The sequence below is a fragment of the Tursiops truncatus genome, chromosome 3, assembly GCF_011762595.2.
Source record: "Tursiops truncatus isolate mTurTru1 chromosome 3, mTurTru1.mat.Y, whole genome shotgun sequence".
Classification (NCBI taxonomy): Eukaryota; Metazoa; Chordata; class Mammalia; order Artiodactyla; family Delphinidae; genus Tursiops; species Tursiops truncatus.
This window is the reverse complement of record NC_047036.1, coordinates 125684097-125711891: the sequence shown is the minus strand read 5'-3', so window position 1 is coordinate 125711891 and position 27795 is coordinate 125684097. Positions and strand designations below refer to the sequence as shown.

General features: G+C 41.2%; 1 protein-coding gene across 3 annotated transcripts; it reads right to left on the bottom strand.

Moving 5' to 3' along the window:
• Positions 1–1641: 1641 nt before the first annotated feature.
• On the bottom strand, positions 1642–25630 carry SLC26A2 (solute carrier family 26 member 2). 3 transcript variants are annotated; one of them, XM_019924712.3, is made up of 5 exons: positions 25401–25534; positions 24689–24833; positions 12265–12444; positions 9863–10559; positions 1642–8379 (listed from the first exon to the last, which is right to left on the bottom strand). In XM_019924712.3, the coding sequence occupies exons 4-5, from the start codon at positions 10532–10534 to the stop codon at positions 6859–6861; spliced, it is 2193 nt and encodes a 730-aa protein (XP_019780271.1). In that variant the 5' UTR covers positions 10535–10559; positions 12265–12444; positions 24689–24833; positions 25401–25534; the 3' UTR covers positions 1642–6858. The 3 variants fall into 3 exon arrangements, with proteins under 3 accessions (XP_019780271.1, XP_004317004.1, XP_073658787.1); XM_004316956.4 differs by lacking the exon at positions 24689–24833 and having other exon boundaries at positions 25401–25538; XM_073802686.1 differs by lacking the exons at positions 12265–12444; positions 24689–24833 and having other exon boundaries at positions 25401–25630.
• Between the last annotated feature and the right edge of the window lie 2165 nt (positions 25631–27795).

Below are 27795 nucleotides of genomic sequence, written 5' to 3'. Positions count from 1 at the left end.
CAGAGGTAGGTATGTCAAGCAAAGGATGTGTGGTAGGACAAGTGACTGGAGATGTAAGCAAGATCATAGTTTTTAAGGTCTTGTGGGCTAAAGCATTCATTTTGAACTTACCCTGAAAACATTGGAGAACCACTTACAAGTAGCAAACGTCAAATTATTTTTTAGAAATTGATTGATAACTAGTGTGGAGGCTGAGCTGTAGAGATACAGGTAAACTAGTTAGGCTATGGCATCATCCTGAACAGAAATGATACACACTGAGGGCACGAAAGAGATGTTGGATTTGAAACACTCTTGCCAGGTAGATGGATTTGGTGTGTGAGTTGAAGAGGAATACTCTAGAATTTCCCAGGATTCTGGCTTGAGTAGCTAGCTCATGCCATTATCAAGATAGATAAAACAGGAGGAGTTTGGGTGTATGTTGCTTATGAAATGCCCCTGGGCATCCAGGTTGAACCGTCCAGTAACAGCTATGGAGATTTATATATAGACAGATAATGCTGGTTGGTGTTCTAGAAATGTCAGGCTGGAAATGTCAGGCTGGAAATGTTTGGCTGCCGTTAGCATGCATATAATAAGGTAGTTGAAGCCATAAGTGTGGATGTAGTCATCTGGGGAGAGCTTACAATGCAAGGTGTTTATGATATGGGGTCCATGAACCAGCCTTTTTAATAATCACGTGTATGTATATACATGCACATGTGAATATTTCTCCAAGAAAAGCCATACTTTCATCAGTCACAACTGGATCTGAAAATTAAAACCTTAAGCAGTAGTGCTATATGAGAGACAAGGCCAAGGACATAAGCATTGAAAGGACAGATGGGATAGCACAATCCTCCAAGTTGGTTGGAGGAGATGCTAGAGAATGAGTGTGTGAGGCGCTTCAGGGGCTCTGGATCCCAGATGCTGCATGCAGACAGAGTGGGTGCACCCTCCTTCACTCTGTGGGTAAGGATGAGCTTAGAGGCAGAATGCTCAGGGTTACAGAAATACTGCAAAAGGAAGACTGAAAACTGTCCTTAAGCCTATACTCCCACTCCCACTTCTACAGAGTTGAGAAGCAGAAGAAGGAGGACATTCGAGAGAGGCTCTCCGCAGGTATGGGGCGGGGGGGGGGGGGGGGGCGGGCGGGGGTGGTGCTGATTAGTCCTTACAAAGCCGTGTGCTCCAGTTAGGAGCTGCACGCCCACTTCTCTCACTTAGCTGGTATAAGGTGTTAGCCTCAATGTACTGATGGGGAAAATGTGGCTCAAAATTCAGTGTTAGGACAGTAGTAAAACATAAGCCAGATTTGGGTTTTCTGATTTCAACACAGTATGGAATAGGAGTCATGCAACATAAGAACTCGAAGGGTCTTCGAGCAATCTAGTTCTCTTCCCTCTTTCACCGATGGAAAAATTAAGTCCCCAAAGGGTGAACTGACTCACTCAGGACCCCAGAGCAAAAAGGAAAGAACTGGGTTTCTTTATGCTTTAAGACTTTCTGTAAGGACAGATACTTTTGTCTGATGGGGAAAATGAATGACTGAATCACCCTCCAAATATAAAGAGATAGTATTGTAAAGCTCACTGGTGACCTGAATGTGTTCCTTAGTTAGAAACCCTGCCCCCTTACACTTGAATAATTTATACACAGTAGTATTTTATTAGCATAACAATTTATTAGCAGACAAATGAAATGACACCTCTAGATCACAACACATATAGGATCTTATATAATAAACAATCACAAATAGATCCCAGATGAAAAGGATCTGCTATTAACCAATTCCCCCTCTCCTGCAGTAGACTGTAATCCATCAATAACTCATCCTCATCCCATAGAGGGTTAAGCAAGATTTATGTGGAATAGCATCAAGGCACTTGCTTTAATTTAAAAAGATATACATGGTATGAAACATATTCCCCAAAGTCATTAGCCTTGAATAAATTGTAAAAAAAAAAAAAGGCAGTATACTTTTTTAGTGAATAAACAAGACTGAGATTTTAAGTTCATTCACCTCTCACCCTGATATTGTCTTGATTTGTATACAAAATTGCAGAGGAGACCAAAAACGGTAGCGTTTTATACAGACTGGTTTGTTCACACTAATTTTTGAGAAATCATGGCAGCATCAGAACTCAAACAGTAACTTCCCAACTGATTTGAATTGAAAAGGCAAGAGCAGTTTCATTCCAAGTAACTTATTTTAGGGATGGGGAATGGGGTGTGGGAAAAGAACTTCCCTAAAATAAGTTTCTTAAAACTGCAGCTAAAAATCCTTTCTGGCTAAGGCTGCTTGTCTGTTTGCCAAGTGAAAACCTTCAGTTAGAAATTCTGTCATTGGTATTTTTAAGAAGATTATAATTATTTGGCCAATTTCGGAGCCATAATTCAAATCCAAGAAAGGTTATACAATGTTCCAGCATAGATTTACAAACATGGTAGCTCCCATAAAAGCATTTAGTGTCCTTCATCATTCCAGTTTTCATAATTCAATATCTCCTTCCTATTTTATATCACTAGGAGAAAAATAAAATACATGCCAAAAACTCCACTATTTGGTATAACTGTATTTAACATGTTTACTTTAAAATTTCAGGTGCAAAACCCTTTTTTAAAAAATAGTCCTTGTCAGGATAAAAATAACCTTATAAAAATAAATTTCTCCCACTCCTACATCTAAATTCTCCATTTCTAAAGCTACTAACATTCAAAAAAAAAAAACCCTAAAATTGTATACTTACAGTATTTTACTTTAATAATAGGCTATGATAACAAACTAGCTGGTATATTATTTTGGCCTATTGCATTATAATTTTCATTCTTGTTATTAGCACTCAAATGAATGATTCCACTCATGATTATCTAAAATCCTTACACCAAAAAAAAAAAAAAAAAAAAGCCAAATTAGTTCAGAGCCTAAAAGCCTTCTAGATCCAATTTCTTCCTTTTTGCAGTTCTTAAAGCCCAATTTCAAATAAGGCATCACTAGAACAGATAAAACAGTAGAAGAAAAAAAGAGAAACATTAAAGAACAGAAAAATTAAGCAAAGTCTAAATCCTATCGGTAGGATTCTTACCTTGTCACTGTACAATCATTCCTTGAACAGACCAGGGGCGTCCTTGTTCGCCTCAACTGCCTGCCTCCTGCTCAGACCTCAGTCCAAGCTCAGCTTAGCCCCTCCATAAAGCACCTCCAAGTGTCGCCATGTGTTACTAAAAGAGTTAGCATAGAGCCCACCTACTGGATTTAGTACTGTAGTCCCAGCACCTGGCCCAGGGCCCTAGACTCCTGCATAGGTCCTCCGGAAGTATTTGAGGTATTGTCTACATTGATGTTATGGCTCATCTATAGCAACACACAGAGGAAAACAATTCATTAAGAACATTAATAAGGATCACAAAGCTTGAATTTATCATAATAACTTCTAGGCTCAATTTAAGTTCCCAAGAAATTCACTGTAACACTTTTCTTACTTTTATATTAAGATCCGGGCTAACACCCAGACTGTGTGATCTTAAATGACAAATTACTAAGAGAATACCCACGCAGAGAATTACTGTTCTTGTTAAAATGTGGTCATTAGCATTAGAATAGCCTAATGAACTCATCTGACACCCTGACACAGTTCAAAGATCACCATTTACCATGCTGTAAATTTACCAACAAATTTTGGCTTCAGTCTACTAACGTTTAAAAGCTAAGTCAGACTATCCAAATTGTGTTTTCCTTTGATCCTTCTTTAAAAAAAAAAAAAAAAGTCAACTAGGCATCTGTCAATTTTACTACCATCAGAGGCTACAGTCACTCAGTCTAGTGCTCTGGAGTAGGTCAACCTGGTCTTTGGCCCCAACCTTGGCTACCAGCTCTTTCAGCTTTGGTGAATCTGTGCCCTCCCCTTCTGGAAGCAGAATCCAGTTCTGAGCTTGCTTTCAAACTAAGGTGAGGCTCTTAATCCTGGTCTTCCTACTGTTGTGCGTGGCTAACCAGGGATTGGATCCTAGTCAACTGAGTCCCTCTCTTTTATCCCTTGTTTGGTCAGAGATAGTCTTTTCAATGGTCTATTCCCTTCATCTGTCTCTTGAATGTTACCCTTAGTCTCTCAGTGCACTGGCCCACTCCACCCCTCTGGTTGTTTTAACCATCAAGAGTGTACACATATTTCAATTAAACGACCAATTTAAGATATTCAGAATTTTGTATATTTATCAATAAGCAATGCAAATATGCTTCATTTAGACTCTAAAGTTTAGAGTAAGCATGATATCTTCGTATCATTAAAGTGTGTAAAATATCACCTAATGAATTAAAGTCCAAACCCTTGAGTAAGAAAGCAAACGAAAAATGTTAGTTTCATTGGTGAATTAGATTTTGGTTTCAGGTTTGATTCCTTTAAATACCAGCAATCAAAAAATCTGAACATGTAAGTATAGGCAGACTTCAAACCAGGCAGAGAAGGTAAGATTTAAATTCTAGTGATACCTTAAATATTTTTACAAATGGCTTTCAAGAGCAGAATCTCTTGTTTGTTTGGGTAGGTGGCAGAAGAACAAACCAGAACACAATTCAAGAATCTGCTAACTGCATAAAGTTCCAGAATTGCTTATATCCACGTTATGGACAGAAATGGCACGTAAAAGACAAACCCTGTTACTCTGTTCTTTTAAGAGATTTTCCAAATTCTATGGTTTTTTGTGGGGTTTTTTTGCTGTGTTAGGGTTTGCTAAATTATAGAGTCGTCTTGAACATGTACTCATTACTCTGTCACATGGCACTGGATATCTACAATGATCTGGATTCAAACCTGGCTTGTGGAGGTACAAGAGGGGTTAGAAACAAATGACAACCAAGACACTCTGATTTTACTATTACTATTCATAAGACTGGAGAGAAACAGCAAATACTGGCTACAAACAATAAGCAAAAGACACAAATACAAACAGCAGTTAACATTTCTGAAATTCTAGACTTAAGTTCTAAAAGGATGTTAAAACTCAGAACACTATTACATTTAATCATGCTGTCAGTCACCTCAAAGACAGAAATCTAGCTAAGAAATTGCTTTGTTTTAATAACAGAAAGGCATTTTTCATGTAAACTGATGGGCAGAGCTCTACCAAAAGAAAAGCAACACTTGCAGTTTATGGAGCCAACAAGAAAGATGGTTCAAAGTCTTCCACTCCAATAGATGCCCTACACATAGGCTTTGCTTCTTATAAATATTTAAACTGTTTAGAATGTAGGAGTGGGTTAAAAATGGTTTTTCACTTTTGCAATTTTTATCTTGTTTGTTTAAAATGGTGTGCTAAATGTTTCAATTTCACATCAACTAGTCCTAACTTTGGAAAACCTGTGTGTTTTTTTCCACGCCCTTAAAAGTACAGATACAGAACTATAAGCTTTCAATGTCAGACATACTTGCTTTTCAAAAGGAAGTATTTCTGGGCCAAAACCTGTGACCAGCTATCATAAATAATACACCCACAGAACTTAGGTTGTATAAATGTGATGCTTCTAAATTCTCTTACATAATAGTTTGAGGTGGCCTAAAGAGTTAAATGCTGTCACTGTCATCAATATTTATTGTACATCAATAGGGTACATGGCAGTAAGCATTAGCTTTGTTTCACTAAAACATCTACAATTATTGATGTTCTTTTGGAAGCACTCTTATCACTTCTATGAATTCTTTTCCATTGGTTATAATAAATTCTTCTTGCAGAGTAAAGATGAACAGCAGCTTCTCAAATATGAGAAAGACTGTCAATTCCCAGCTGACCCTTGCTAAAATACAATGAGAAAGAAAAAAAAATTCACTGCTAAATAAACAGTCTTAAGGGAAGCTGTCAATCATTCCTTTTTGTAATTTGTCCTGAACAGTTTGCCTCAAGCTCATTTAAAAGGCTACATAAAATTGCTGAGTCAGCATTTTGCCTTTTATCTGGCAAACTTGTCACTCACTGGTAATCAGACATAGCAGTTTAGGACAGATTCCATGGGAAACACACTAAATGACTGAAAGTTAAAACAGAGCTTAATGGTAGAGAAATACTCAGAAACAGGGACAGATAGGGATCACAGAAGAGACAGAGGATTCTCATTATGTTGGCCGATTATGAAGAGCTCTTTTCTTACCTACTTACCCTAAACAAAAAGGCTGACTAAAAACATCAAATGTATCACCAAGAGCATTCTGTATAATATGGGGCTGGCTGGTAGGATTTCACAAACCTGCTCAGCCATGAGACTCCTGATAAGACTGTGCCCGAGAGGAATGGTGCTTTCTTATTAAAAGCCAGAGATCCGACTGCCATCTGGGGGGCAAAGACAGGGAATAGAGAATTACAAGTGAGAACAAGCTTGTCTAGGTACTACCGTTACCCCAGAAGCCTCTTGACCTGCTGTTAGGAGAGCACACACAACATTCTCTCCCTACTTCCTTTCTACTCCCTCTCCAAAGAGCCATGCCGAACAGGCTCCAGCACTTCTCATGTAAATGCCAACTTTATCCCTTTACCTCCTGGAGAAGGAACAGTCCAGATGCAAATCTCCTAAAACAAGATGGTAATTAAGTTTTGGGGCTACTTTACAGTTCAATTCAATAGATATTTATTTAATTCCAAGAATACTCATATTTGCAAGAAAGTTTAAAAGCACAGTATTTTCTTCTTTTTGATTCTGCCTAACTAAAAGCTCTGCTGCATCCGTGTATCTACAAAGGCCACCACTTTCAAAGGAAGAATTCTGTCGAGCCAAAAGGTTAAAATTTCTAGTGTGCAACAATTTCCAGTTCCACAGTATAAAATGTTAAAAAACTTGAAATTTTAACCTCTGGGGCTAGACAGTGTTCTTCCTTCTATTTACTTTCTCAATCAATCACTGGAAAAACTCAGACCATTGGGAACATATATATCTTTCCGATTTTGAGAGTCTTCTGCAAAAGTCATTGCTTCATATACACTATAAAACAGAAGGTTTTCTTCTTCCTTTTTGCAGTACTCTCCCCGGGCCAGGGAATCCCTCACAGAGGGATTGCACTGAGCCAGCAGAACCTGGATGCCAATGGCTTCATAATCTCTGCGAACTTCTTTCAGTGTATGGATCCCTGCTGTATCTAAAAATTGTATTGCACTACAGTCAACCACTATGGTATGGAACTCTAAGGGATCATGGGAAAGTTGCACTGAAACTTCATCCCGGATTCCACTGAGAGGTGCTGTTTCCTTTTTGATCTTTCTCTTTACTGCCTTCTTCTGAGCTGCCTTTACTAAGACTGGGTTGAGAGTTTTTTTGTATAAGGAAGATTTAAAATATTCTTTGTTTATGTAGTAGAGAGGGGCTACAAAGCGGAAAATCTTGATGCCTGGCTTAGCCCGAAGGTTCTTGTAGGCAGACATGGATTCAAAGATTTCAGACTCTTCCACCACACCAAGCAATGAAGTCTTTGGCTTCTGAGTGCGGAGGATGACACAAAACAGAGAAAAACAAACCCCAACGAGCAGGCCTATTTCAGTACTTATCAGTGCAGAGGACAGCATAGTAACAAACCAGATAACTGTATCCATTCTGCTAATCCTCCACATCTCCGGCAGATCCTTAAATTTACGTAGGGCTCCCCGGAGATTCACAATAGTGATCACACCAAGGACACTTTTCTGAAGGGAATAGAATAAAGGAGCTATTACCAAGAGGACCAACAAAAGAACCAGAGCTGTCACCACACCAGAAAGCTGACTTTGACAGCCTGTGGATTCTTTAACCAATGTCTTTGCAAGAGCTGCACTAGTAGCAAAGCAGTGGAAGAAGGAAGGAATGATATTGCAAAAGCCGATGGCATACATTTCCTGATTAGCTTTGACTGTGTAGCCATGTTTCTTGGCAAACATCTCAGAAAGTGATACAGTAATAGCGAACCCAATGATAGAAATAGCTATTGCGTCTACAGCCACATTAGGAATTAAGTTCCAGTCCGGTGCTTTGGGTGGCAAAAACCCAGTGGGAATATGTCCAGCAATACTGGTATTGTATTTCTCATTTAGTTTTCCAAAATGAGAGGCTAATGTGGCTGCCACAACAACAAAGAGTTCAGTAGGAATAGGTGCCTTAAGTTTGGACTTGAGGCGCTCATTGAGTTCTTTGGTTGGCAAAAGAACCAAAAGGCACAAAAGGCTGGTGATGAGATCACAGATATTGGTCTTATGGATGTTTCTGAAGATATGTATCCAAGTAGTGATGAGTGATCCCACGCCACTACTCCGAGGAAGGCTGAGTCCAAGGAGATACTTGGCCTGAGATGTAAGAACTGTGAAGGAGGCACCAGTGACAAATCCACTCAGCAAGGCATCTGAGAGGTAGACTGAAACAAAGCCCACTTGAAAGAAGCCCATCGCTACCTGGAAGGAAGGATATACAAGTGTTAAATATAAATGGAAAAGAGCTTCTAAATCCTGTATTCCCCTGGTATTTCTTTGTGTGGAGACATACCATCAGAGCACCACAGAATGTCAGAGCTAGAAAAAAAACACAATCATTTATCAATCCTCTCATTTTACAAAGAGAGGTCTCATTTTACTGACACTCAGAGGGCTAAGCAACTTGCCCTTACTGACTAGCCCAGACAAGAGCTTAGGATTCCTACCTTCTTGCACAATGTTTCTTAAACTTGAATAAGGTTCAGATCGCTTTGAAAAAGAAAAAAATTTCTCAAGGATCCATGAGAAATCATAAAAACACAAGTTGGAAAAATTCTAATTTAAAAAACATGCATTTTTCTTTAAATTACATATCATTACCGTAAAAGTAAAGTTTTAACTGATAAAACAGAAAACTAGATTCACATCAAAATAGAATCACACTTTAAAAATTATTATAGAATTCTTTAATCTAACTTCAAACTGAGAGACTATTTTCATCCAATGCATATGTGCTTATGCCATACTGCCTCCCATGTTAATTCTATATCCTCAAAGACATAACATTTTCTTTCTTTCTTTTTTCTCTTCCCAATAATTCCTCAGAATTCTATTGCACCATTCCTCATTCTTGGTGAGGCATACTAACAAAAAAGCACAAATGAACTCTGAGGAGCACAACTCTTCTGCACACCAGCCCCTTCTCCCTCTCCTTCTATCCAAGCACCTAGTAAAGTGAGCTACTCTTCCCCCTCCTACATTGGTTCCACATGTCTGTAACAGAGAAGAGGTTTAATGTTGGCACTGACTCCTGAATGCCAAAAGGCAGAGGCATGATGAAAATGGCAGATTAGTGGATTCTATGGGAGACCCAAAAGAATTTCATTTCTAATCCTTCTCCTGGCTGATAGCATGAAATAGTGGTCCCCAACTTCTTCCCTTCCCAGCAGTCCAGGAAAACTACTATCTTTAGTGAGAGTCACTCATTAGAGCAGCAATTCTAGAACAAGGGGGGAAGTCATCTGTAGTTTGAAAAACTCTTGCACTCTTCCTCTCCCAACCCCCATTCTGTTGCCCTCTTCCCTGTTAGTGCTGACTCCGCCAATAACCAACCACAAATAACTTCAAGCAAATCTGATAGTTCTCGACATACAAAATTAAGAAGTTGTACTAGGTGGTCTGAGGTCCCTTTCTGGTCTGAATTTTTACAATCAAATAACTGAATTCTGGCTGACTGAAATTCATTGGTTAAGAGGCTGCCTAGGGTTGAGAAAATAGAAGCAGCCTTCTCTTACCTGTGGAGTCAAACCAGGGTTTAAATTTTGGCTCTACCTCTTCCATATCCTGAGCATTCAATAAAAGACAGCTTTAATTATTATGATTGCTAAGTTCCCTTACAGATCTGAGACTTCATGCATAGTGATTTCTTTTGCCAGAAACAACCACTTATTCCACTGTTTCTTACCTGATAAACTCCAGCCATAAAGGTTACAGTGCTGCCAACTATAATTGCATAGCAACTTTTGTCACATATCTTGCCTGATGGCTGGCTTAATAATGTGCTCTCATTTGAAACCACTCCTAAAGAAGAAGTAACATGGGCAGTGTCGTAGCCAGCTTTGTATAGCTCTCGGTCAACTACTTCACCAATCATAAGGCACAGTACTCCAAAAATGCCCACAGAAATGTGACGGGAGGTACCCAGTAGGAAATAAATGAAGCTGGCAAAAAAAGATGTGTACAGACCATAGACAGGTTCTTGGCCAGCCAGGAGAGAATAAGCAATGGATTGGGGCACCAATAAGATGCCCACAATCAAGCCAGACATCACATCTCCTAAAATGTTTTTCTTCAGATTATATTTTGGGAGCCACTGCAAAACAGGAAGGAAGCCGAAAATGATATTTCTGGCTTTGGTTGAATTGCACTGGCAACTCTTCTCTAGTTTTTTGATGACAAATTGCTTGAAGTTAGTATCCGGTTTCTCTTGAGGCTCCAAATGGATCCTAGCATGAGGTCTGCATTGATCATTGGTCTCAAATTGCTGGAAGTCATTATGTGATTCCTCTTCATGCTCCAGATGGATCCTAGATGGAGGACTGTATTGGTCATCTTGCTCTTTATTTTTCAAAGACATTTCTGGAGATAGATGTTTCAGCCTCCTACCCCAGAGAAAATACGAGGGTTAACTGATTAAGTAATTCTCAGTACTCACACATTTTAACAGTCCTACTTGTCATTCATGAGAGTTAAGAGGAGTTCACTTGGGGGTAGTATCTTATATTCACTTTCCTTAGTTGAGCCTCATTTGTCTTGATCCAGGAAAAAAGAATCAGACCAAGTTAAAGCAAATAAGTCACTGAGTACAGGACTTCCCAAAAGTATAAACTATCAAGGATTCTTCTCCATCTCTGCCTGGCTCCCCCTGAAATTTTTTTCTCGAGAAACAGTACTGGGGTAGCCTGTCTCCTCCTTTCTATATGCTACTAACAGTCTTATTTTCAGATTTTTCACGCCCATGAATACTGCAAAAGAGGATCTGGTCTCAAACCTTGACACCTACCTTACCTGCAAAAGTCCCTGAAACAAGGAAGATGGTTTTTTTGTTTTTGTTTTTTCAGGGGGTGGGTCCTTTTTAAGATAACCTACTAGTTGTTGAAAATAAACAGAAAGAAAATGTGAGTGACAGAGTAAAGGTATGTTTTGAGAAAAAAAAAAAAAACTAGCACAGAATGCATTTGTGTCTTTGAACAACATGCTCTGGTTTGGTAGGAAAGAAAAGAGAGAAGCTGATAAGAGACTGCTGAAGGAAAGAAACATCAACAGCATGCAGTAGGCTGATGCGGCAAGCGTCTGATCTCTGAAAGCTTTTGTTCTATTCTACTTTGTTCTAGTATAGAGTCATATCTGCCCTAAGGGCAGGATCTATTCATGCAAAGAAAGATTCGCTTTACTATCCTAAGTATACACTCTAAAACATGAGCTGAATAGAGGAATAATGTTGCCCAACACTTCAACTAGGAGGAGATCCAGGTGATACTGCATCTCCGGGTCCTAAACTATAAAACTACAGCCATAAGACCTACCGCTAAGAACTACAGGAAAACAAAGAAGGTAAAAATAAGCAAAAAGAGAGGAGGGACAACAAAAAATAAGTCTTGTAATAAGAGTAAAAGAGAAGGAAAAAGAAACAGACCTTCAGAGGAACAGAGTGTAAACTGCCAAACACTTCACAAATCAGTGGCTTTGCGTTGGCTGTTTGCTTAGCTTAGAATGGCCATCCAACTCTCTATCAAGACCCCAATCATTTTTAAAACCCAGTTAAAATGCTCTCTCTTCTTCAAAGCACTGACCCCAGCCCAAATGAATCTGTGTCCCATAGCACTTCACGCCTCCATTACAGTACTAATCATACTTTTGTATTAGTTAAGGAAGAGTCTCTCCAGGTCCTGGAGGAAAGGACATCTTGTTCATCATTGTAATCATCAACAATGTACGGTAACTCTGAGATAGCAGGCTTACAAAATATTTGAATGAAGGAAATAATAAATGAATAAACAAATTTATGACTGTGGCCAATAAGAGATAAAATATATTAGACAAAGGACTCGGGTAGTTTCCTGCCTCAGAACTGACAGAAAGATAGGCCCTTGTGAGGTTCTATAAGCCTAATGTTGCCAAGATGCCATAATCCAGGACCCATGACCCATTCAAGAACACAATATTTGTAAAAGTAACACATTAATTTTGTTTAGGACAAAAGGGCTATAGCTGGTCATCCCACTGAACAAGAGTAAAACAGTAGTTACATTGATGGTCTTGTTAAATAGATAAGGAAGAAAAGAACAGATTTAGATGACCACTTACCCTGGGAAAGTCAATCAGATTGGTGAATACACACAGCAGCTCTTCATTCCTCAGTGCAACTGGTCTATAACTCTCTTCTCACTTCCTACTTTCAGGCCAAGCTAGTCTGAGTGCATTCCTTATGTCCTTCTATTTTGGAATAGTTCTTAGTGAGTTCTGGGCCAAAACGCTTTTCCAAACCTAAAAGAGGCATAAGAAAAAACTAACAAAATTCAAATCTCGCCCTATATGGCAGCTAGCTGGAAAGTAAAAAGATAAAAATTAGTACTAGAAAGTGCAACAGGATGATGGAAACTGTAAGAAAGAACTGAAATGTAATACTAAAAGTGAAAAACGTGGTAACAGAGATAAAGAATGCCTCTGACAGGACCATCAAACCTGACAGAGCCAAAGAGAGAATCAATGAAATTGAAGATAGGTCGACAGACATTACCCAAACTAAAACAGAAAAACAGAATTTAAAAAAAAAATGAAAAATAATAATTTAAGAGAAAATCCAAGAGCTGTGGGATGTATTAAACAAACTAACTTATGCATAATTAGAATCCCAAAAAGAGAAGACAGAGAATGGGTGGAAGGAATATTTGAAGACATAATAGCCAAGAATTTTCCAAAATTAATGACAGATACCAAACTATAGATCCAAGAATCTCTGAGAATACCAAGAAGGACAAATACAAAGCCAAACCAAACAACACAGCACCACACACCTACACATATCATATTCAAACTGCTGAAAACAAAAGACAAAGATAAAATTCTAAAGACAGCCAAAGGAAAAAAAAGAAAAAACACACTACATACACAGGAACAAAGATATGAATTACAGCAGACTTCTTATTGGAAACCATACAAGCCAGAAGATGGAGTGATACCTTTATCACAGAAATATAACTGTCAACCCAGAATTCCATCCCCAGAGAAAATATTTTTTGAAAGATGAAGAAGAAATAAAAACTTTCTCAGACCAACACTAAGAGAATTTATTGCCAGCAGACCAGCACTACTACACACACACACACACACACACACACACACACACACACACACACCAGACAAAAACTCAGGTCTACACAGTACACAACAAATAAAGTCTAAGAAATGGAACAAATGAAAACAATATTTATTTTTAACTAAAAAAATCTTTAATTGCTCTAAAAAAAATAACTAACGCAAAAATAGAAATGCATTTTTACAGCACATGCAAAATAAAATGCACAAAACAAGAGCACAAAGAATGGTAGGGGGAATTAAGAATTGTAAGGTCTTATACTATATATGAAGTAATATAATACTATTTGAAGGTAGGCTCTGATTAAAGATGTACATTGTAAACTCAAGGGTAACCAATAAATTTTTTAAGATATAAATAATAAGCTAATTGTGGAGACAAAATAGAATCATAAAAAATTCTCAATTAACCCAAAAGAAGAATGAGACCCAAAACAGATAGAACACATTGAAAACAGCTAGCAAAATGGTAGAATTTAATCCAAACATATAAAAAAAAAACCACATTAAATGTGAATAGTCAAGGCTTCCCTGGTGGTGCAGTGGTTGGGAATTCGCCTGCCAATGCAGGGGACATGGGTTCGATCCCTGGTCCGGGAAGATCCCACATGCCAGGGAGCAACTAAGCCCGTGCGCCGCAACTACCGAGCCTGCGCTCTAGAGCCCACGAGCCACAACTACTGAAGCCCGTGTGCTGCAACTACTGAAACCTGCGTGCCTAGAGCCCGTGCTCCGCAACAAGAGAAGCCACCGCAATGAGAAGCCCATGCACTGCAACAAAGAGTAGCCCCTGCTCACCGCAACTAGAGAAAGCCCCTGCACAGCAACAAAAACCCAACGCAGCCAAAAATAAAATATTTTAAAAATGTGAATAGTCTAAACATGCCAATTAAACAGATTGCCAGATAAGATTACAAAATAAGACCCAACTATATGCTGTCTATAAGAAACCCACATTAAATATAAAGATATAGATAGACCATAATAAAGTGAAGTGTCTTGACCAATTTAGTTATTCATTTAGCTTGTGTAAGTGACTGAGCCAGATAATAAAATCCAGATTTTAAGACTCCAAGAATAGCTCTTTTTTTGAGCATGTTACTATTCCTATCACCTACCTAATTAGCTTTCTCTAACTTCAGGTACTTCTAAACACTTTGAAATTCAGTTATCCTACACATCCCAGTTTCACCTACCTGCTACCCAAAATGACCTGGCACTGACATCTACAAACTTGTGCCCAACTCTCCTTTCTCTATACTCATGGCCATAGTCCTTTTCCATCTCCAGCTCTCAAAAAATTAGGTATTCACTCACAAACAGTCCTAGAAGTGGAAATGATTTAGCCATAAGTCTGAATCCAAAAACCATCTATAGTCTTTTATTGATCCTAGTCACTCCCTAAAATTCTCCTCAAAACTACTTTTTTCCCTTTTTTCAAGGCTACTTTAAAACCCCAAACAATATAAAACTACATTAAAAATTATCTTAAACTAAAGTGTAGGTATGACCTCCATATAAATTAAGCTCCTTGAGAGCAAGCTCTATTCTGTTTCATCTTTGTATCCCCTGAAGTGTCCAAGTACATGCTTTCGAAAATAGAAATGAAAATATTTGCTAACCAAATAACTGAAATACAGAAAAAGTAGGATGCAAAGCAATATTTATTTTCAGGTGGAAATATCTACTCTGGAACAAATTTTTCAAGTATCCCTTTTTGCACAAAAATCCTCTCATTCCCCCAAGCCTGTTACTGCTTTCAATTACAGTACTCACCAATTGCTTCATGAAAAATGAAGTTACAGTGTTTATCCTTGAAATACAGTCTATAGCCAGACTCCCATTTTCATAAAGTTGGAATACATACTACATATTCCATGAAATTCAGTAAAATAGGATTCTCCTGTATCATCTAGGGTAGTTTCTCCCTTTATCAACACTGGTAATTGAGAGTGAAGAAGAGAAAGGTTCAAGAAGAAAACACTTGAACCTTCCACATTACGTTGCAGGAACTGGAGGAAAAAATCAACAAAACATTTGAAAAATACATTTACATATTCATATATTAAAGTATAATGGCAGTTCAGGCAACACAAAAAGGAAAAACATTTCTGTACTTTCTTCTTTAATTAGGCACATGCAGTGTGACTACTTAGAAAGCTGTCTTATCCGGGTGACTAAACAGCAGCACTGGCACTGTTTCCCGTGTGAATTACTGAGAGTCTAAGAGAACTGAACTAAAAGAGAGGGATATCCCTTCTATGTAAGCCTGACAGTGGTCAGCCAACTTCTTTTGGAAATTTTGCAGATATAAAAGAAACAATGTCTACTTTTGGTAAGTAATTACAGCATATAATTTTAACCAATAGTGCATATGAAACAGTTTTGCAATTTGTGAAACCGAAATGCCTTTTTGGAAGGCAACAGTGTTCAGAGATTGGTAAAGTCTGTCTCTGAAACATAACGATTCCATATTCATGCTCTGCTCTGTGTATGTATGCCACAACTCACTGCTAAATAAAACTGAAGCTGCCAACTACTAGGATCGGAGCATCTAAGCAGGGAAGAAATCTGCAAGAGACAGAGCAGTTTAGAAAGGCTTCCTGGGAACAACATATCTCACCTGGGATCTGAAGTCTGGGTCGGAGATGAAAGAATGAGGGAAGGACTTGGAAAATGGATGAGGGAAAAGAAAACACAACTAGCAATAGTTCTGGGGTTGGAGGGAAAGAATGAGAAATAGTATGATACGTTTAGAGCACCAGATGCATATGGGAGATCAATGAGAGAGAAAGTGGCAAAGGTACCTAGGGGAGATTCTGGAAGGCTTTTATGCCAGGTTAAGAAAGGCAGACTTTCACCTGCAGACAGTGCATAGGCGCTGAAGGTTTTCGAGAAAATCACTTACTGTATCACTCATTTGACAATAATTATCATATTACATCTTCTGGTCTGTTATGCTATTCAATTCTTTTTCAAGCAAGCAAGTAATATTTTCCTTTTTTGCCCTTTATGAATAAAAATTAGTTTAAGATTTTTTTTTATTTTTATAAATTTTTTTATTTTTATTTATTTATTTTTGGCTGCACTGGGTCTTCGTTGCTGCACGCGGGCTTTCTCTAGTTGCGGCGAGCGGGGGCTACACTTCATTGAGGTGCGCGGGTTTCTCTCATTGTAGTAACTTCTCTTGCTGTGGAGCACAGGCTCTAGGTGCGCAGGCTTCAGTAGTTGTGGCTCGTGGGCTCTAAAGTGCAAGCTCAGTAGTTGTGGTGCACGGGCTTAGTTGCTCTGCGGCATGTGGGATCTTCCCGGAACAGGGATCGAACCTGTATCCCCTGCATTGGCAGGTGGATTCTTAACCACTGCGCCACCAGGGAAGTCCCTAAGATTATTTTAGAAAAAAAAAAACTAAACCATAAACAGGTAAAACCAAGACAGAGTCTCCATTTACACTATTCCATCTGATCCTCCAACTCACTGTTGTCAGACAAGTTCAGGGAAGATAACAGCATTGTAAGGCCCGGGAAGTTAAGGATGAGCAAAGGCTTCTGTATCCATCTCCATCCCACTTACAGGTGCTTGCAACCAGCACAGCTGGAGCCCAGGCCACTGTTCCTTTGCCCTAGACTAGGAAGTTAATACTGTGAGAGGACTGCCCCCCGCCAGAAATGAAAATTCAGACCCATCTTTGTTCTGTGAAGTGCCAACAAGCCTTCCAAGGATGGATTGGTTAACTTTCTATGTGAGCTCCTAGAGACTGGGTACTGGCCTGCTTATTACTGTAAGCTAGCCACTGTGCTAGACACAATGCATCAGAACCTAGACTACAAATCTAGCAGTCAATATTTCTCTTCCTTATCCCCACCCGACTCCCACATACAGTCCATCAGGAAGTCCTGTCTTCTCTACCTTGAGTAATATATCCATCCTCTCCCCACTGCCCAGAGTATCTGGAATCCAATCACTTCTCACTACCCTCCACCATCAGATCTCACATGGGCTACTCCAATAGCTTATAACATCTGAACCCTGCCCACCTCTCCACCCTCATTTCCTACTGGCCTTCTTGCTGTTCCTGGAACATGGCAAGTTGATTCCCTTCTTAGGGTCTTTGCACTTGCTCAAGTTCTCTGCCTGGAACAATCACACCCTCAGATCTCTGCAGGCCTTTTCTCATCCTTCATGCCTCAGCTTATATATCCTCTCCATACAATGGCCTTCCTTGACCATCCCAAATAAAATAATACTGCCACTCCATCATTCCCTAAACCCTCATCTAGCTTTATTTTCTTCACAGCATTTTCATAGAGACTTTTGAAAATTATATTATGTATTTAAACTTTTAAAAAACTATTATTTATAGTCTTTCTCATATCTACTGTATCCCCAGTACCAAGAACAATGCTCAGCACATAGTAGGAGATCAGTAAATTCTTACGAAAATGAATAAGAAACCCAGTTTCTACCCACAATCAGTGGGTTAAGACAGATTTATACACAGATAAACTATAACATTCTAAGTGCCATAACAGAGGTTTGGCATACTCTGAGAGAGCAGGGAATAGGCTGTAGGCCAATGTGTGGAAGTTGCAAAGTAAGAAAAGAAAGGAAACTCAGGCAAGTGAAGGGTACCAGGAAAACCCAAGACCCAGGAAGAAGTCACCTAGATTGCCAGATTCCTGGGGTGAAACTGCATGAGGTAAGACTGGAGTGAGGGACTTCCCTAGTGGCGCAGTAATTAAGAATCCACCTGCCAATGCAGGGGACACGGGTTCAATCCCTGGTCTGGGAAGATCCCACTTGCTGTGGAGCAACTAAGCCTGTGCGCCACAACTACTGAGCCTGCACCCTAGAGCCCGTGTGCTGCAACTACTGAGCCCACATGCGGCAACTACTGAGCCCGCATGCTGCAACTACTGAAGCCCGCGTGCCTAGAGCCTGTGCTCCGCAGCAAGAGAAGCCACCGCAATGAGAAGCCCACTCACCGCAACAAAGAGCAGCCCCCGCTCGCCGCAACTAAAGAGAGCCTGCATGCAGCAATGAAGACCCAACGCAGCCAAAAATAAAATTAAAAAAGAAAAGACCGAGTGAAAGATCAGTTTCTTATGTAATCCCTTGTCAGCCTGGACTTCATCCTGTAAACTATGGCTGACAAAGGCATAAATTCCAAGACAGGGCAGGAATGGAGGTTTGACATTTCAGTGGTGCAATTAGACACAAGATGGTGCTTAAAGGAGATGGACACGTCTAACATGAATTCTGTTAGGTGGACCACACAAAAGGATAGTGCATGAGAATATGGAGGAGGAAATGGAAAGATAAGAGGCAACAAAAAGGTTGACTTATATTTCATAGGTTTGAGATTTCTATTAGATATCCAAATGAGAATGTCCAGTAGGCAATTAGAAATGGGAGTGTCAAGCATAGGAGAGAAGCCAAAATTGAAAAAATAAATGGGGAGGGGAAGAGTATATAGGTCATCAGCACATAAATAGAATCTCATTTTTCTCTGAATTCCCATTGTTTAGATGCTCAATAAATGTCAGATGAATGTATGCTTTATCTTCCCAACTAGATTAAAAATTATTCAAGGAGATATTTTATGCTTTTTGTGAACTCTCACAACACCCTGCATAGAACTGGGCACCCAGGAGGCACTTAATAAGTCTTCTGTTGATGCATAGAGTGGTTTCTGTTTTTAAAAGTTATGTTAACAAAAAAAATTTTTTTTTCAAAAAGAATTAACTGACTTTTGAAAGATAATTAATACATTGCGCTGGGAATGTAAAACGGTACAAACACTGTAGAAAACAGTTCGGTAGTTCCTCAAACAGTTAAACGGAATTACTATATGACCCAGCAATTACACTCTTAGGTATACCCTCAAAAGAACTGAAAACAGGGATCAAACAAATACTTGTACACAAACGTTCATAACAGTATTATTCACAATAGTCAAAAGGTGGAAACAACCCAAGTATCCGTCAACAGATGAATGGAAAAAAAATTATGGTCTAAGCCACACAATGAAATATTATTTAGCCATTTGAAAGAAATGAAGTTCAGGGATTTCCCTGGTGGTCCAGTGGTTAAGACTCCATGCTCCCAATGCAGGGGGCCCGGGTTCAATCCCTGGTCAAGGAACTAGATCCCACATGCCGCAACTAAAAAAGATCCCACATGCCACAACTAAAGACCCAACGCAGCCAAATATATAAATAAATATTTTAAAATAAATAAATAAAAGAAATGAAGTTCTGATACTCTTCATCTACAACACTGATGAGTGAAAGAAGCCAGACACAAAAGGACAAATATTATATAATTCCACTTATATTAAATATCTAGAATAGGCAAATTTATAGAGACAGAAAATAGATTAGAGGTTACCAGGGACCGGGAGGAATGGAGAGTTATTGCCTAATTGTTATAGAGTTGCTGTTTCAAGTTTTGGGAATAGATAGTAGTGACAGTTACAAAACATTGAGAATGTACTTAATGCTACTGAACTGTACCTTTAAAACGGTTAAAATGGCCAATGTTATGTTATATATATATATTTTAACATACAGAAAGCCAGGAGAGAAAGCATAGTATTGCAAGGTTCTTACACTATACATGAAATGGTATAATATCACTTGAAGGCAAACTGTGATAGTTAAAGATGCATACTATATTGGGACTTCCCTGGTGGTGCAGTGGTTAAGAATCCGCCTGCCAATGCAGGGGACATGGGTTCAAGCCCTGGTCGGGAAAGATCCCACATGCCACGGAGCAACTAAGCCCATGCACTACAACTACGGAGCCTGTGAGCTACAACTACTGAGCCTGCATGCCACAACTACTGAAGTCCACGTGCCTAGAGCCTGTGTTCCGCAAGAGAAGCCACCACAGTGAGAAGCCCGCGCACCACAATGAAGAGTAGCCTCTGCTCGCTGCAACTAGAGAAAGCCTGCACGCAGCAATGAATACCCAACACAGCCACAAATAAATAAATATTTAAAAAGATGTATACTATAAATTCTAATGCAATCCCATTAATAACGAAGAGTTATGGCTAATTAACAATGGAGATAAAATGGAATTACAGAAAATACTAAATAATCCAAAAGAAGACAGAGAAGGGGAATAAATAGCTACTATATAAAATAACCTCAATCTAAGGTTTGCGGAAAACTTCAGAAGTTTTTTTTTTTTTTTTGGCTGCACTGGGTCTTTGTTGCTGCGCGCAGGCTTTCTCTAGTTGCAGCGAGAAGGGGCTGCTCTCCGTTGTGGTACACAGGCTTCTCATTGCGGTGGTTTCTCTTGCTGCGGAGCACAGGCTCTAGGCGCGCGGGCTTCAGTAGGTGTGGCAGGCGGGCTCAGTAGATGTGGTACACGGGCTTAACTGCTCTGCAGCATGTGGGATCTTCCCGGACCAGGGCTCGAACCTGTGTCCCCTGCATTGGCAGGCGGATTCTTAAACCACTGCACCACCAGGGAAGTCCCGAGAAGTCTTAGCATTAACCTAATATTAATGTGAACAAGTCATCTACCAAAAAAAATCTCTTCTCCTAAGTGGAAAATTCCAGTTAAACTAGGCTGGAATAGGTGTGGACTATATAGTTCAGAAATAATTTTCCAGTACTCACACAGCTTATAAGTAGTAGAACCATGATGAGAATCAAGACCTGTCTGATTCAAACCTACTCTCTGACTCTGGACTGCTTATTTTGAAACTTTTCAAATATTCAGAAAAGTTGAAAGAATGATACATGGAACACTTATTCACAATCCACCCATTTAACAATATACCAATTGTTAATGTTTTGCTACATCTGCACTACTTCTGCACTCTTCATACACTCAGGTTGGTTTGTTTGGGGTTTTTTTTTCCCTCAACTATTTGAAAGTTGATGACATACTTCAGCCTTAAACACTGAATTGAACCAATGTTTTTAACCACCATCCCATGATGCCTCTTCTTCAAAAGAAGCATTCTGTAACAACATGGCATCAAACCATTTGGATACACTCTTCAAAAATCTGCAATGGCTCTCCACCTCCTACTGAAATATAGTCAAATAACTTTAGTATAGTCTTCTCTCTGTGAATGAGCCTGCAACTGCCTTTCTCTTGCTTCTTTTCATGCACCAGTGTTCCAATCACCAGTCCATGAAAATACTAATAAGCATCCTTTGCCCTTTGGGACCCTTGCTCATGTCGTTCCTTCAGTTGGGGATGTCTTTCCCTTCTATCTCCATCTATCTTGGTCCTTTTTCTAATCTTTTAAGTCCCACCTCAAATGACTAGGAGAAGGGGGCTGAAACTTCTTAGGCTATGCTTCCCCAACACATGACATATAGCTATTTAGCACTCAAGTTTACATGTGTCTCAAATGAGAGTACCACTTTAGGGCAGACACCAAGTCATCCTCGTGTCTACATAACCCAGAACCTAACACAATGCCTCCCACTTGCTATGTATGGTTACAGATCTATGTTTATTGAAATGAACAAACAGGTGAAGTTTCAAGTTAATATAATGAAGCCAAAAAAATATTCCTTGTTTTCCAGTTATCACAAATGATTAACAATGCCCATTTATTTCTGTGATGCAAAAAGAAGAACTACCACAAGGCTTATATCAGTAGTAAAAGCACTACGATATATTTTTTCTTGTATAAAGCCCAATATAAGACAAAATAATAAAATACCCAAGAGGAAAATAGCTTAATGTAAAACCATGGTAAAATAATTAAATAGTTCCTTGCATAGTAATTCACTGCTTTCAAAAAGATTTCATCTAAATAAAAAAACCAAAAAAAGAAAGAAAAAAAGAAAAAAATTTTAATAAAATTTTAAAAAAGATTTCATCTACATCTCCCACTTGCCTCCTCAGTAAATCTGAGAATCAGAGTATGAATTCCTATTCTCCAGTATGAAAAACATCAAAGTTTAGTCACTTGCTCAACTGGTAGGACCAGATTCTCAGTCCTCATCTTCCAATTTCCAAGCTTAGATCTCTTCTAAAATACCACATGACCCCCAAATTTATTTCCTTGCTAAGAGCTCTTAGGAGCTAGTTCAAAGCAATAATTTTATGGCCAAGTGCTCTCCTCATTTCTGAGCCTATTATTAAATTTAATATTTAATACAGTTCATAGTTCTATCCCCAGTACCTTGAAACATGTAGAGCACCCAATAAGTGCTTAACAAATATTTGTTGAGGGAACGGACGAATAACAGTTTAAGAGCTATGTGGTAAAGGGCTTCCCTGGCGGCGCAGGGGTTAAGAATCCACCTGCCAATGCAGGGGACACAGGTTCGATCCCTGGTCTGGGAAGATCCCACATGCTGTGGAGAAACTAAGCCCGTGTGCCACAACTACTGAGCCTGTGCTCTAGAACCTGCGAGCCACAACTACTGAGCCCGCATGCCACAACTACTGAAGCCCACGTGCCTAGAGTCCGTGCTCCACAACAAGAGAAGCCACTGCAATGAGAAGTCCAGCACCACAGCAAAGAGTAGCCCCCACTCATTGCAACTAGAGAAAAGCCCGCACACAGCAACGAAGACCCAAGGAAGGGAGGGAGGGAGGGAGGAAGGAAGGGAGAGAAAGAAAGAAAGAATCTGCCTGCCAATGCAGGAGACATGCGTTTGAGCCCTGGTCAGGAAAGATCCCACATGCCGCAGAGCAGCTAAGTCCGTGCGCCACAACTACTGAACCTGCGCTCTAGAGCCCGCGAGCCACAACTACTGAAGCCTGTGCGCCTAGAGCCCGTGCTCCACAACGAGAGAAGCCACCGCAGTGAAAAGACGGTGCACCGCAATGAAGAGTAGCCCCTGCTCACCGCAACTAGAGAACGCCCGCGCGCAGCAACAAAGACCCAACGCAGCCAAAAAAAAAAAAAGAATAAAAAAATAAATAAATTTTTAAAATATATATTAAAAAAATCTTAAAAAAAAAAGAGCTATGTGGTGAAGAAAAATCAGTTACTCCTCCCCCTCCACCTCCATACACCATAACCAAGTTTGTGTCAAGAAATTAGTCTGGGGCTTCCCTGGTGGCGCAGTGGTTAAGAATCTGCCTGCCAATGCAAGGGACACAGGTTCAAGCCCTGGCCTGGGAAGATCCCACATTCCGCAGAGCAACTAAGCCCGTGCGCCACAACTACTGAGCCTATGCTCTAGAGCCCTCAAGCCACAACTACTGAGCCCACGTGCCACAACTACTGAGCCCACGTGCCACAACTACTGAAGCCTGCACACCTAGAGCCCGTGCTCCGCAACAAGAGAAGCCACAGCAATGAGGAGCCTGCGCACCACAACAAAGAGTAGCCCCCGCTCACCTCAACTAGAGAAAGCCTGCCACAGCACCAAAGACCCAACACAGCCAAAAATAAATAAATAAATAAATTTATAAAAACAAACCAACCAAAAAAAAAATACTAAAAAAAAGAGAAAGAAATTAGTCTGGCAATCATCTACCTGGGGGTTTATACTCATTAAAAGTAATATCAATGCATAAAATGACCCCTAGTGAATCTAATCTAGTCGCCAAATCCCTGAATAGGTCATCTCTAGATCTTCCTCCAGGAGGCAGCAAATTATAGTACAATACAATGATATCAAACATGAAGATCTGTTAAAATGCAGCTTCTCAGACAAATCCAGGGATGAGATCCAAGACTGCTCCCTGGGTGATTCTGAGTCAGTGGGCTGAGAGCCTATTTGGAGAATCACTAGGTATGTCCTGGAGTCAGACAGATCTCTATTCAGATCCCAGCTAAACTGTTCAACAGCTGTATGGCACTGACTGAAAATTTTCATTTTACTCAGCATTAATTTCTCACCTGTAAAATGGGGATAACATTACTCAACTTGCACTGTTGTTTTAAAACTAACCCAAGTAAAGTACCTAGCACAGCGCCTGGCACATAGCATTTGCTCAGTAAATGACAACTACTAGTCTCCGTCCCTTGAGATTACTGAAGAAAAAAAAAGGGGGCTTATTTCTTGCCAACAGCTTTGGGCCCACCATTTCTTCTTCTTTTTTTTTTTTTTTTTTTTTGCAGTACGCGGGCCTCTCACTGTTGTGGCCTCTCCCGTTGCGGAGCACAGGCTCCGGACGCGCAGGCTCAGCGGCCATGGCTCACGGGCCCAGCCGCTCCGCGGCATGTGGGATCATCCCGGACCGGGGCACGAACCCGCGTCCCCTGCATCGGCAGGCGGACTCTCAACCACTGCGCCACCAGGGAAGCCCCCTCCATTTCTTCTTGACTCAACTTTCAAAGACAAGAACTTCTGCTTAACCCAATACTGGATCTCACATTAGTTCCAGATTTCACACAAAAAGCCTCAGGGACAAGGAGGAAAAAGGTACTAGAATGAGTGCCAGAAAGGAGTTTAAGTCCTGAATGCGTCTAACTCACCGTGATCCCCAATCTGTGCAAGGAAGGGCCCAGCCTAATAGTCTATGAGTTTGGTAAAGCTGGGTACAAGTCCTAGCTCTGCAAATGATTTGCTGTGTAATTTTCGGCAACGCTCTGTCCCTCTGTGTCCTTTCAGTGTCTCCATCTATCCAGTGAAAGAATTGCAACTTAAGTCTATGAGTCTTGAAAAACTAAAGGTCCTGATTTGTACTTAACCAGGTGTGTGGTTTTAAAAACCAAGGTAATCAAGTCCTCTCTCCTGCTCAAGCCTCAGTTCCCCCATCAGTCTAAGGTGGTGGTGGCGGCTCTTATCTCCTTGGTCCTGCTGCCAGATATCTGGGTTCGAGAAGGCGCTACGAGGACTCTGGCGGAAGAGCCGCACCGTTACCAGCGGGGAGCGGGGCACCCGGCGCGAAGTGTTGGGTGGAGGATGGGCAGCCCTCTGCCGTCGGAGTTGGGTCGGGATCACCCGGGTTGGGGGAGTGGGGCTTTGACGCTGGCCCTGCCTCCGCCCCTGCCGACAGAGGAAACAACTCCTACGCACACCCACCTCGCACGGCCCAGCTACGACCGCCCGCGGCTACCGTTGGTGCGCGCTTCCTCCCACCACACCTGGGTCAGAGGCGAGGACGACCCCAAGAGGGGCCCGCTGACCACGGGAAGGCCGGCACCGCTGTCTCCCCCGCGTCTCGAGTCCCTCCCCTCTCCTCACCTCTGGAGTCTGGGCCGCCCCGTGCGACCTGGATCCAAGGCGCGTCCTCTGCCGCGGCGGGGCTGAGGGGATAGGGTGACGCGGGCAGAGGCAGCCCACTCCCGGGCCGGCCTCCCTTTAACCCCCCAGCCCCCTTGCCCGCCCATCGCCCGGCCCCTGGAGGAGGCGGGGCCCAGGGGAGCTGCGAGAAGGAACCTGCGGGGAGGTGCTGAAGGCGACTCTAACCGCGAAAGTTCAGTATGCACAGTCACGTGGCACCGCGGAAGAACGACGCGGCTGTCAGCCAATGACGCGGCCAGGACAGGCAAGGGTGCTGCCCCCTGGCCGCTTTCCTCCTTGCGATTGGCTGCCCTGTACAGAAGGAGCCACGCGTCCCTTACGGAGATTCCTCCTGACCTTTGCACGGCGATGAATCATCTTCGAAGTAGGCAGATTGCTGGTTCTCTGCCTTAGCCCCGAGGGTATTGCGAGGAATCAGTATCAAGGGAAACGCGGAAATGATCTAACGAGAGCTGTAAACTGCTCTTTGTTTGCGAGGGGTATCGTCTTCATCTTCGATTCCTTAGGACCCGCGTTCCCACCCACCCTCCTTTATTGATAGATAAATGGAGGCCCTGAATGGGAAAAGGTCTGCTAGAAAGTTAGAGGGGCTCTTGCCCCAGTGTAACTTACTTTCCACCAAAGTTCCCAATAGCCAGAGGCTCTTTTTAAGATGTAAAAGAAAAAATAAATATGAAATGCAATTCCAATCCTCGTTTAAAATCCTCAGTGGCTTTCCCTGACATTTACAGATAATATCAAATTTCTCCCTATGCCCCCGAAGCCCTGAATGCTCTGGGCCCCGGCCCATTACGCCTCACGCTCCTCACGTGGCATCTCTCCCTCCCTCAGCCCTCTCCTACCCATCCTGGCCTCCTTTGCTTGCCAAGCTTGTTCTCTTTCCGGACCTGAACACTTGTTCCAGTACCTGGTTTCTACTTGTCTCTCAGGTCTCAGGCTAAACCCCCAACCGCCCTTTCCTCAGCGACTTCCTGCTAGTCACTTCCTAGCAGGTAGTCTTGATTTAATTATCTGCCACGAACTGGGCACTATCCGATATAGAGTATATGTTAATTTGTTCACTTTTCCTCTTGTACTGCCTGCAGAGGCCCACAGATGACGATAGGGTAGATGGGAGTGGAAGAGAACCGATGAAGGAAGCAGCATGGTTAACTTCCTTTTCTTCCCTTTCCCATGAACTTCTTCACAGTCGTTTAAGGAACTCCCTTTCTTAACCTGAGATGAGCCTCAGATTCTGTCACCCACCAGATTCAGAACTTCCAAAGTCACAAGCCATATCAGAATCAGAACACTTGGGTTCTAATCCCGGTGCTGTCCCTTACCTCTGGGGACAAATCACTTAATTGATGTTCTCACCTTTCCAAGGGTAATTAATGGCCCCACACTCAGAGTCCTGGAGGGGATCAAGTAAAACAATGGGTGTTAAAGTACTTTGTCAACTCCCTATAAGCTGCAAAACAAGCAGAATGACAACAGTTGACAGTTTCTGGATATTTATCTCTGGATGCACAAAACTTCACATTTATTATATTAAGCCTCACAGAAGGTTTTGAGGAGGTGCTATATTGTGAATCTCCCTTTATAGGTGAGGAAATGAGACTCAGAGATGTTAGGTGACTTGTCCAAGTTAATAAATGACAATAGCATGATTTTAACCCAGTTACATCTGCCTGCAAAGCCCACTGTTAACCTCTACACTCCCTGTGTTAGTCAAATGTAAGAATCTATCCCCATCCTTGCATGTAACAGACACCACTAAAGACTGGCTTAATTTAATAATGGCTATCATTTTCTCTCTCTTATTCCATACATTCTGATCTACTTTACAGATGAGGAAACTGCATCTTGGAATATTGTCACTTAACAAGGCCACTCAACTGACAAGTAGTGGATTTTGAGGTGGGACAGAGACGGGTTTTCTTACTCGTAGGTGTCAGTCATTGGTGCCTCTCTCCCTCCCAATTCAGCATCCCAGGCTGCTATTTAATGTTGTGGTCCCCCACCTTCCCACATACATATCCCCAGGGACCTCATAGAGCTAGATTTTGGTCTGCCACTCCTACCTTACCTTCATCATGCTCCAGTTCTCTGCAGCAGGAACCTAAGGTGTGAAACAGATAGCCAAATCCCTGCTAATGGAGAGCTGGCTAAATAATAATCTGCTTTTCCTCAATAACAGTACGTCAGCTGCCAGCCAGCCAGAACCCAGATCTCTTCACCCCTCCCAACTAAGCCTGGGCATTTTCCCTCCTGTTGGTCTCAGGGTTCACAGAGGTGACTGGCAGCTGGAGGGTTACATATTGTAGCCATTACTCTGTCCCAAACTGCTTTCCAA

Coding starts and splice junctions, on each gene's coding strand:
- SLC26A2 (XM_073802686.1), bottom strand. CDS start 25,546: ATGGGCGGGCAAGGGGGCTGGGGGGTTAAAGGGAGGCCGGCCCGGGAG. Junction 10,560..25,400: donor GGGCGGCCCAGACTCCAGAG/GTGAGGAGAGGG, acceptor TCTCTGGGGTAG/GAGGCTGAAACATCTATCTC. Junction 8,380..9,862: donor TTATGGCTGGAGTTTATCAG/GTAAGAAACAGT, acceptor CCTTCCTTCCAG/GTAGCGATGGGCTTCTTTCA.